Raw genomic sequence first — 9,852 nt, forward strand, 5'->3', positions numbered from 1 at the left:
GGTCACTATGAGTTGAGGCTTACTTGCCTGCCTCTGTCAACAACAACAAGGCAAAAACGAGTTAACAGCAGAGCCAATGATCAAAACAGTAGTGGAAAAACTGCCTCACTGGCATTATCATCACTTTACAAACACAAGGAGGGGACACTTCTGGACTGTTTTAAGAGAGAAAACAAGAAAAGTATTTAAAATTAGAAGCAGTATTTTAAACTGGGAATGGCAATTGTGACTGAGCTATACTGTTAAAAAAAGCAAAATCAATGAATGTTAAAGCACTACTCATTGCCATCAAGCCAGTTTCGACCCATAGTAATCTTATAGAACAGAGTAGAGTGGAGTAGAATTGCCCTTTTTAAAGTTTTCCAGGGCTGTAAATCTTTCTGGGAGCAGACAGCTTCATTTTCTCCAGAGGAGCGGTTGGTGGGTTCAAACTGCTGACCTTACAGTTAACAGTTCAGGGTGTAATCCACTATGCCACCAGGGCTCCTTTCTGTTAGAGCATTACTGCCAATATATAAAGAACCAAGGGCACTAGTGTGCTGCTGCTTTTGCATTGTAAATGACAAGTAGCACCAGAAGGCTAGAAGAGGGAAAATAACAATGGCAAGAGTAGGAACAAGAGCAGTCCAAAATGCTTCCACTGAGGCACTTCCAAGGCCTTATGGGTAATTTGTTCAGTTAAAATGAGTCAATAAAAGCAACATGGCACATGTTTAACTTGCTGTTTATCTACAGATACAAGATACAGTCTAACTACCTGGGAGAGGGGGCCGCTCTTTATTCCTTAACACTTTTTTCAGATCACAACCTGGAAAAGGGTACCTAATTTGTTGTCAAAAATGGCACGTGGATTGTCTCAAATCCATGACCTGGAAAACAGGGCTGACAGACTTCCAGTGATTTGGGTGCTTCGGGGTAAAAACAAAACAAAACAAAAAAGCCCTCAAAGTTCAATGTTCTGTAGCATGAGTCATACTAAACTTTAGAACTCTGGTTCATTTATTCAGCAGTGCATTTTTGCCACTGCAGTATACTTCATTATACCAATGGCAAAAACAAATCCCAACGCTAGCCTGCAATCTCTGCTGTGGGCTCGCACTTTACGACGGTAATATTTCAGAAGGGCTCATTTGGGCACATGCTGTCTAATTAAAAACTCCACTGATGCAGAGGGAGAGAAAACAAACAAACAAACAAAATTAAGCTAACTTATATGATTTTATTTTAAAAATTGGCATCCCATTCTGGCATGGTTTAAGATTTTCAAAATTTTGTATGAATAGAATTCGTGAAAGCTGCCAAATCCTATGTGTTAGGCCACAAGTGCTTTAGAAATAGAAAAGACAAAAGGATTTTGGCTAGGTATTGCAAACTTGCAATAACTAGTGAACATGATCATTCAGATTTTTAGAAAAGAAAATGAATGAACAGTGCCAACAATTGTGTTAATGTTAAAGGATATTCTGATCAAAATCTTGGTTCTGTCCGCAAAGAGAGTGAAATGGGCAGAAAAATAACTGGCTTGAATGAGGACATCTGGGTTCCACATAAGGCCTTACAGCTAAGTAGTTTTGTGGCTTCATGTGAATTCACTGACTCAACTAACGTACCTGTATCTTACTTTCCATATTTGTTAAAGGTGAAGCAGGGCTAGATTGAATGTAAGGGTCTTTCTGGATATAAGTTTTGATGATTACAAAACCTCAAGGTCTTAAAACACTTCAATCCTCTTGGATTAGTTACACATTTTCCTATTTCACTTATGATCTTGTTTCTCAGTCTGGAGAATCCTGTCACTTTAATTCTCTGAATGTAATATGCTTTCCTTTTCCTATAAATGAAATCCCTCTCCCCACACTACAGCCATCTTCTGGGAGGCAGTGGCACCGCTTCCAAAATCAGGTGAGAGAGCTGTCAGCTCAACACCCAGCCCAGAGTCCATGTGACAAAGGGGTTCATAAGACACTGTCTTACTCTACATATGGCTGAAATCTCACAGCTCCCCAGTGAATTATGTTCCCTAGTTGAAATGATGCAAACTTGCTTTTTTCCCCCCCTTTAGGGAAATCAATGTGGGAACAACGGAAAGCCTCAACCTCTCTAGCTGGGCGAAAATAGCAACTTTCTACGATCCAGATTTGGGTACTGGGGCTCCCTGTGGCCTGAGAGCAGGGATTTTAATGGGGAAAAGCTTTTGGGCTACAACAGAGAAAACAAGGCGTGCTCTACCCACTCAAGGAGAGCTGCAAATTACCCCCCTCAACTGGAGCTGCCTTTCCCCTCTCTCTCTCCAGAACCGTCACAGGAAAGACAGAAAGTCACCGGTAACCTGGCTAGTGATTATTTTTGATGGAAGAAAATCACGTATGGGAAAATGTCTATCATTACAGGCCTGGATTTGAATGGGTGGAACCTATTTTAAAAATCATTCACTAGATACTGCTGTTCTAAGTCTTCAAAAACGCAGGAAAATAAGGGTGAACTTTGAAAACCGAACCCGACACTAGGCACCGAGTCCTTAGGATGAATGAATATAAAGTACTGAACAAGGAGGAAGTGAAATACTCTGGGGTGGGAAATTTATTAAAATTTTTTTTGTTTTAGTAGAATTAGGGTTTGGCAAACTTTTTTCCCCCTACAGGGCCCGTCAGTCTGTATTTTAGGCTTTGTGAACAAAATGGGCTCGGTTGCAACTACTCCACTATGCTGTAACAGTCATGACAATCAAACTGCCTCTAGACAGTACCCAAATGTCCACTGGGTTAAAAACAAAACCAGGAGACAAAGGCCTGAATGAGAGGCCCCGATGCACTTGAACCGATCCAACTCTGGGACTTCAAATGCCACCTAGAAGACGAACTTCAATGTCTACACCTTTCAGCAAGTTCCAGGCGTGTATATCCAACTCTCTTCTCCCGGGAAGTAATTGATCCTTCTTTCCTCTCTTCTCACCTTCACTCATTTGTCTGCCTGTCTGCCTATTGTCCACCCACCTCCCCACCCAAAATACTGCCATCAAGCTGGTTCAACTCCTAACACCCTATAGGATAGTATAGATCTGCCCCTGTAGACATGGGCATATTGGGAGGGTTCGACATAGTGCCTAGAACAGCACTGGGCACACAGTTGGTGCTCAAGGTATATTTCCTGCCTAAAGATGTAAACACTATATATGAATTTCATGTAATTAATCAAATCAATAATACTTTAAACAAAGTAAGGTATCTTCTAAATAAAGACAAATAGAAAACCCCTTTTTAAAGTTAATAGGAGTGCTTCTTTCACCCATCACTCAGTGTGTCATACTGTGGTGGCTTACCCATTGCTGAGCCTCTGGAAGCTATGGCATCGGGATATCACATAGCAGCAAGCTTACCCATGGTGAACAGATTGCAATGGAGTTTGCAGAGTAAGGTGGGGCAGGGGCTCCACTTCTGAACAGGAGTGGAACATTGTCTGGTACAGGGCCGGAGATGAGCCACTAGGATGGGAAGCATCCCAAATAACAGGGGCAACATGGCTTCCTCCAAGTAAAATTGACCTTAATGATGTGGATGGAGCAAAGCTTTCAGGATCTTCGTTTGCTGATAGGGCATGCCACAAAATGAGAAGAAACAATTGCAAACATCTATTAATTGGATCATGGAATGTATTAAGTATGAACCTCGGAAAATTTAAAGTCATCAAGAATTAGATGGACCACACAAAGATCAATATCCTAGGTATTAGCTTATTTGGATGGACTGGTATTGGCCATTTTGAATTGGATAATCATATGGTTTATTATTCTGGGAATGACAAATTCAAGGAGAATGGCATTGCATTCAATGTCAAAAAGAACATCTCAAGGTCGATCTTGAAGTACAATGCTTCCTGTGATCTCTCTCTGCCTGTATCTCCTCAGTTTATTGACTTGAGTATTTATCTATGAAGAACACCAAATTCTGTAATATTCCTTGATGTAAATTTCCTGAGCTTTCTATTATTAATCTATCTTATTAGTTAGCGCAAGCTGGATAAAATACCATCTTAACACTTTACAACTAAGACTAGAGGTATTAAATATTTATGTATGTAAAGAACAGGAAGTCCCAAATTCCAATGAGCTCTACGGATGCTATAAGCATTCAATATACATCTTCATCTATGAATTCTTAAATGGCATCTCTATAACAAACATTGTTAACGAATACTCTTGTCATGGACCAACTGTGTCCTCCTAAAGTATGTGTTAACTTGTCTGGGACATGACTCTCTGGCTTGGCAGTCATGCAGTGCTACAATGGGGCAGTTACTTAATGACCCCCATGATGGGATAAACCAATCAGATGAAGAAGGTACTAAGAGGGGGACGAAACACAGCCCTCATTTGATGTAAGGAGTTGCCCTGGGGTGTGGCCTGTAATACCGTTAATCTGAAACGAGCGGGAGCAGAGCACAACACCTGTTTCTACTGAGGGAGAAGAAGAACTTAGCTTTTGGACCAGGGTGCCTACACTGGGCAAGTTGGAACCAGGAAACCCAGAACCAGATACCCTTACTCTGAAGCTGGTAATCTGAATTTGGACTTCCAGCCTCCTGAACTGGGAGAGAATAATCTCTGTTTGATAAAGTCAATCACTTGTGGTATTTTCTGTCATAGTACCACTTGATCATTCATTTATGAGCTCCTGTTACAAAACAGAACTACCAAAAGGCAGTCTTATCTTTTGAATCACTGCTGATAGATCACAAAACCATCCATACATATATTAGCTACTAGAGGTATCTCTAAAATATATTGAACGTGAGGAAATCGGAAAACTTTTATGCTTGTAAACAATGAACACCTCTCCCCTTCTCCCTCCCCCAGCCCATTTTGGTATTTCTAAATGCAAACTTCAGGAGAGATTTAAAGCCAATCAAGAAACCAATAGAAGAGGACTGAGTAACTGCTGGCCAATGAGGCTCAGTTCGTTTTAAGATCTACATGTTCTCACCAACGTTCATTGTAATTGACTCAAGTTGTCAGGATGACTCATGTCCTGGCCCACTGAAGGAGTTAAAACGATCAATATTTTTGCATATAACCATACTTTCATTAACAAAAAATTTTTTAAACATTTTATTAGGGGCTCATACAACTGTTATCGCAATCCATACACACATCAATTGTGTAAAGCGCATTTGTACATCATTCTCAAAACATTTTCTCTCCACTTAAACCCCCTCATTAACAAAATTTTTACAAAACACAAATCATACCTATCTTAATGATAACACCAAAGAGAGATGATAATTGCATCTCTATCTTAGAAGTAGAAGAAAGAATGGCTTTGATTAGCCCATAAAGAGCGTAGAACTGCTTCTCCCATAAGGAGGCTGTCTTGGCATTTCCCTCTTTGCTGAGGGCTGGGGGTGGATGGCTGACTCATTCACGGAGACACTGTTTGCATTCTTGGGCCAATTTCCCGCAGTCTGTTTTTTTTTCACATAGCGTGGATTTCTAAGAAACAGGAAACTTGCTTCCTAAATTAAACCTTGATTTCTGGAAATTTTCAGAGTCCAACTTAGTTAGACTTCCTGCAGAAAGGAGGTTAAACAGAAAATCTGTTTCAGTGTGAACACACTTGCAATATTTTAGTGTAGTTTCAGTGCAGCTGCAGAAAACGCAATGGATGTGCAGGCAATGAGGTTGGAACTATCTGGTGGCCTGGTCTCTGTGCTTGGTCCCTTTTGAACGGCGAGTGGAGTCAAAGGCACTCACTTAAGAACACACTACACAGGCAGCACAGTGAACACTACTTGGTTTTTCTTTGAAAAACGAAGATTAAGAACGATCTATTGGGCAAAATACTGTACAACCTTCCTGTCCTTGCATACGGATATGGATAGTCAAAAAGACTATCTGGACTGAACATGTGCTCAGGGCATGCTCCGGAAGTCTCTTTTACCCTCTTTAGCCTAAGTGTTCATTATCCATTGTATCACATGTTTTGCGCCTGACAGTGGAGGCATCACAGTCACAGAACATAAACCCAAACGACTGTTAGATATTAGGGAATAAAAATCCAAATTAAACACACACACACCTACTTACCTCCCTTAAAATAAAAGCAAGGAGTTTAATTTACCCTTTAACAGTTATATATTTTTAACTCAAACATTCACTTTAAATTCTAGCCCAAACAAAAACAAAAAAGCAAACAAACAAACAAGAAAAGACACAGCAAAACAGAATAAGAAACACTACTTTTAACAAGGTAAGTTCTCAGGGAGTCCAGTCAGCTATAGAAAATCGCAGTCTTGCTGAAGACAAATGTGTGTGTAAGCAAATGTGGTGAAGAAAGCTGATGGTGCCTGGCTATCAAAAGATATAGCGTCTGGGGTCTTAAAGGCTTGAAGATAAACAAGCGGCCAACTAGCTCAGAAGTAACAAAGCCCACATGGAAGAAGCACACCAACCTGTATGACCACAAGGTGTCGATGGGATCAGGTATCAGGCATCAAAGAACAAAAAATCCTATCATTGTAAATGAGGGTGAGTGCAGAGTGGAGGCCTAAAGCCCATTGTAGGCAACTGGACACCCTATTACAGAAGGGTAGCGGGGAGGAGATGAGCCAGTCAGGGTGCAAGGTAATAATGATGAAACATATAACTTTCCTCGAGTTCTTAAATGCTTCTTCTCCCCCACTATCATGATCCCAATTCTATCTTACATATCTGGCTAGACCAGAGGATGTACACTGGTACAGACAGGAAGTGGAAACACAGGGAATCCAGGACAGATGATCCCTTCAGGACCAGTGGTGAGAGTGGCGATACAGGGAGGGAGGAGAGAAGGTGGGGTAGAAAGGGGGAACCGATGACAAGGATCTACATATAACCTCCTCCCTGGGGGACCGACAACAGAAAAGTGGGAGACATCAGACAGTGTAAGACATGATAAAATAATAATTTATAAATTATCAAGGGTTCATGATGGAGGGTGGAATGGGGAGGAAGGGGAAAAATTGAGGAGCTGATACCAAGGGCTCACGTAGAAATAAAATGTTTTGAGAATGATAATGGCAACAAATTTTAAAATGTGCTTGACACAATGGATGTATGTATGGATTGCGATGAGTTGTACGAGCCCCCAATAAAATGATTAAAAAAAGGCCAGTCTTGGTCACTGACGCTATCCCGCTGGAAAGGGAGAAACTCTCCTGGGAAGGGCAGCTGTGCACTTCCTGACTGGAAAGTTCAATGATTTGAGTGAGGATAAATATTTGATTTTTCAAGAGGTACCTTCACGTTGAATGTTATTTCCTCCATGACGTACACGCGTTCGGGAAATGCTTTCGCCACCTCCTCCACGCTGTTGAAATACTGCACTGGCTCCTTTATATCTCGGTCCTGTTCCAGCAGTTTGAATTGTCCTGAAAGACAGAATAAACAGAAGGCAGGTGAGGTGTTTACACTGGCCAGCTGTCTCTGTGGCCGCAGCATTCGTTCTCCTGACTCCCACCATTTCTGGTAAAAGTCGGGATCGTCGTCATTTAAAAGACGTGACCATGGGCGATTTACACACCCTCACGTGTATACTGAAAAATCAGCTGAAAAGAAAAATCAAAGGTGCTTTCCTTTTGCTTTCAGACTTTATTCCTGTAAGTCCAGAAATGAAATCAAACCGAAGGGAGGCTTACTTGTAATTTGATCAGAAAGTAAAAACAACTTAATAAAGTCACTCTATGAACAATGGCTGCTCAGTACATCAATGGACATCGCAGTCCTTTTCACAATAGCCACCATATGGAAATGAGCTAAAAATACATCAACAGAAGACTGGGTAACTAAAGAGGAAGGATGTTCCGATATGCACTGCAACACAAAGGAACCTTGTAAACATTATGCTATAGAAAATAAGTCGGTCACAATACGACAACCCCACTAGTAGGTACTGGTATCCAGAATAGGCAAACGGATCAAGTTTATTAGTGGTTACCAGGGGCAAGTGGAAGGGATTGTTAGGTTCCTGGAGTGGGTAACTACTTCAGTTCTTGGCTTCCCATGCTAAAAGAATTCACGCCAAAGCACGTTTTGTAACCCAAGTGAGGTTTTATGGAGGACAGGACAAGTTTCAGGTTTTAGAGTCTCAAAAGGGTGCATGCTATTTCTGGAAAATGGCCAAGCCGCGAGGAAGCCGAGCTGGGGTTCACAACTGGGCACAGAACAACCGCGTGGAAAAGAATACCCACATGTGCAGAACCTACTGGGGATCCCGGGAGGCCAGAAGCCTAAGATCCTACAGGATACGATAGGAGCATGTGGGGCAGAGGCCGTGGGCCCTGAGTACGCCCAGAGTAGGTGTGTGTGCACCGGGGCGGGGGCAGGGGACTCTCACCCTCCACCTGCTGCTGACCAGGAGCAGGGTTAAAGAGAGAAACTGGCTTTCCAGCAGCCGGCTTTTAACACCTCTGGCTGGAAAGGCATAGTTAAATGTATTGGTTGACCTCATTGGTTGAGTTAGGTCCACCTGTGAGATGTACCTAAGGTGGGTGCTAGGTCGTAGGTTTCACCTGTGCTAAGGGGGCCTAGTCTGTGCATGATCAGTTTGGGGTCTTCCCATAGGCGTCCAAAAGCTGCCCGATTTCTTTCCAACCTCCTTTATGAGGGCCTTTGCAGGCATGGGAGGGAGAACCCCACCCCTGGCCCTAGCTGGCTACCTAACAGGATAAGGAAAGTAGGAGTCCTTGTTTGGAGGGTACTAAGCTGTTAAGGGTGATAGAAAAAATTGAAATAGGACAGCGGGGATGACTGCATACCACGGAGAACATAACCAATACCCCTGCAGTCTAAACATAGTTTAATTGGCAAACGTGTTCTTAAATGTATTATCATCATGATGATGAAAAAAGATCATTCATTTTGTTTTGAGCCCCAAGTCACCATTTAGTTTTATTCATGCCCACACATATTTACATTCTAGAGCTCAAACCGAATGACCTGGGAGAATTAATTTTTTTAAATTAGTATTTTTAAAAGTTTTTAAAAATAGGATAAAATCATCTGGTGGACCCTTAGCTTTCACAGAACTGATGTTCTTGGTAGATGAACTTCTACAAATTGTGATGTCGCTGAAGAGCAGGGAGTGACTGGGCTTGGGGTGTGCACCACCTTATAATGCGGCTGTGTCAACCCATCAGGAGCTGGAGCTTCAGGTGGCTTCTCTCCACTTAGGACATTTACAGCAAAAGAAACCCTATTGTGGAATCCACAATTAGAGGGAATTGTGAAGGGCTGTGAACATACTGCTAAAAATGTCAGGGACTAATTATGTTGCCACATTTCAGTGTACCTTTCTAACCGCGTTGTCTTCAATTCAGAGAAAAAGATCATATGGTAATCCAGTCAAGAACTCAAGTGTTTCTTAGTACTAATTTGCAATATAACACTTGAAAAATTGACAAGGAGTTAAAAGCTATTATGGAACAAACTTCTGAGCATGAGTCTAGGGGGCACCAGGGAGACACAGATAGGGAAGCTTTCATGCATATTCAGCAGCTTTTAGTGTCTACTAGCTGGAGGTATTGTTCTAAATGCTGGAGATACATCTAAAAATGAACATATGAGCGAACTAGTGAACCAACCAACTGTCTTTACCCTCTTATAGATGATACTCTAGGGGGAGAGAGGTCAAGTACAATCAATGCATAGAGTAAGGAAAAACTATTACTACAAAATCAGAGAAAACTTTATTAAATGTGGGGCTGCTACCTATCTGTTCAGGTTTTTTTTTTTCCTTTTTCCCCTTCGTTTAAATTTTGTTTGTCAGTGGATTTTTTGTTGTGGGCTTCTCAGTACTGCAGCCGTCATCGCCAGGCTCTTAT

The 9,852-nt window shown here is 41.7% G+C and overlaps 1 protein-coding gene across 2 annotated transcripts in view; it reads right to left on the reverse strand.

Annotated features, from left to right (window-relative positions):
• Positions 1-9,852, reverse strand: part of GAREM1 (GRB2 associated regulator of MAPK1 subtype 1) — a 224,227-nt gene that overhangs the window by 38,527 nt on the left and 175,848 nt on the right. For both annotated transcript variants that reach the window (XM_004702937.2, XM_004702936.2), the window contains exon 3: positions 7,271-7,401. In XM_004702937.2, coding sequence (XP_004702994.1) covers positions 7,271-7,401 — 131 coding nt within the window. The remainder of the gene's footprint in view (positions 1-7,270; positions 7,402-9,852) is intronic.

This window comes from Echinops telfairi, unplaced genomic scaffold (assembly GCF_000313985.2).
Source record: "Echinops telfairi isolate 266 unplaced genomic scaffold, ASM31398v2 ScPeMD7_7400;HRSCAF=8409, whole genome shotgun sequence".
Classification (NCBI taxonomy): domain Eukaryota; kingdom Metazoa; phylum Chordata; class Mammalia; order Afrosoricida; family Tenrecidae; genus Echinops; species Echinops telfairi.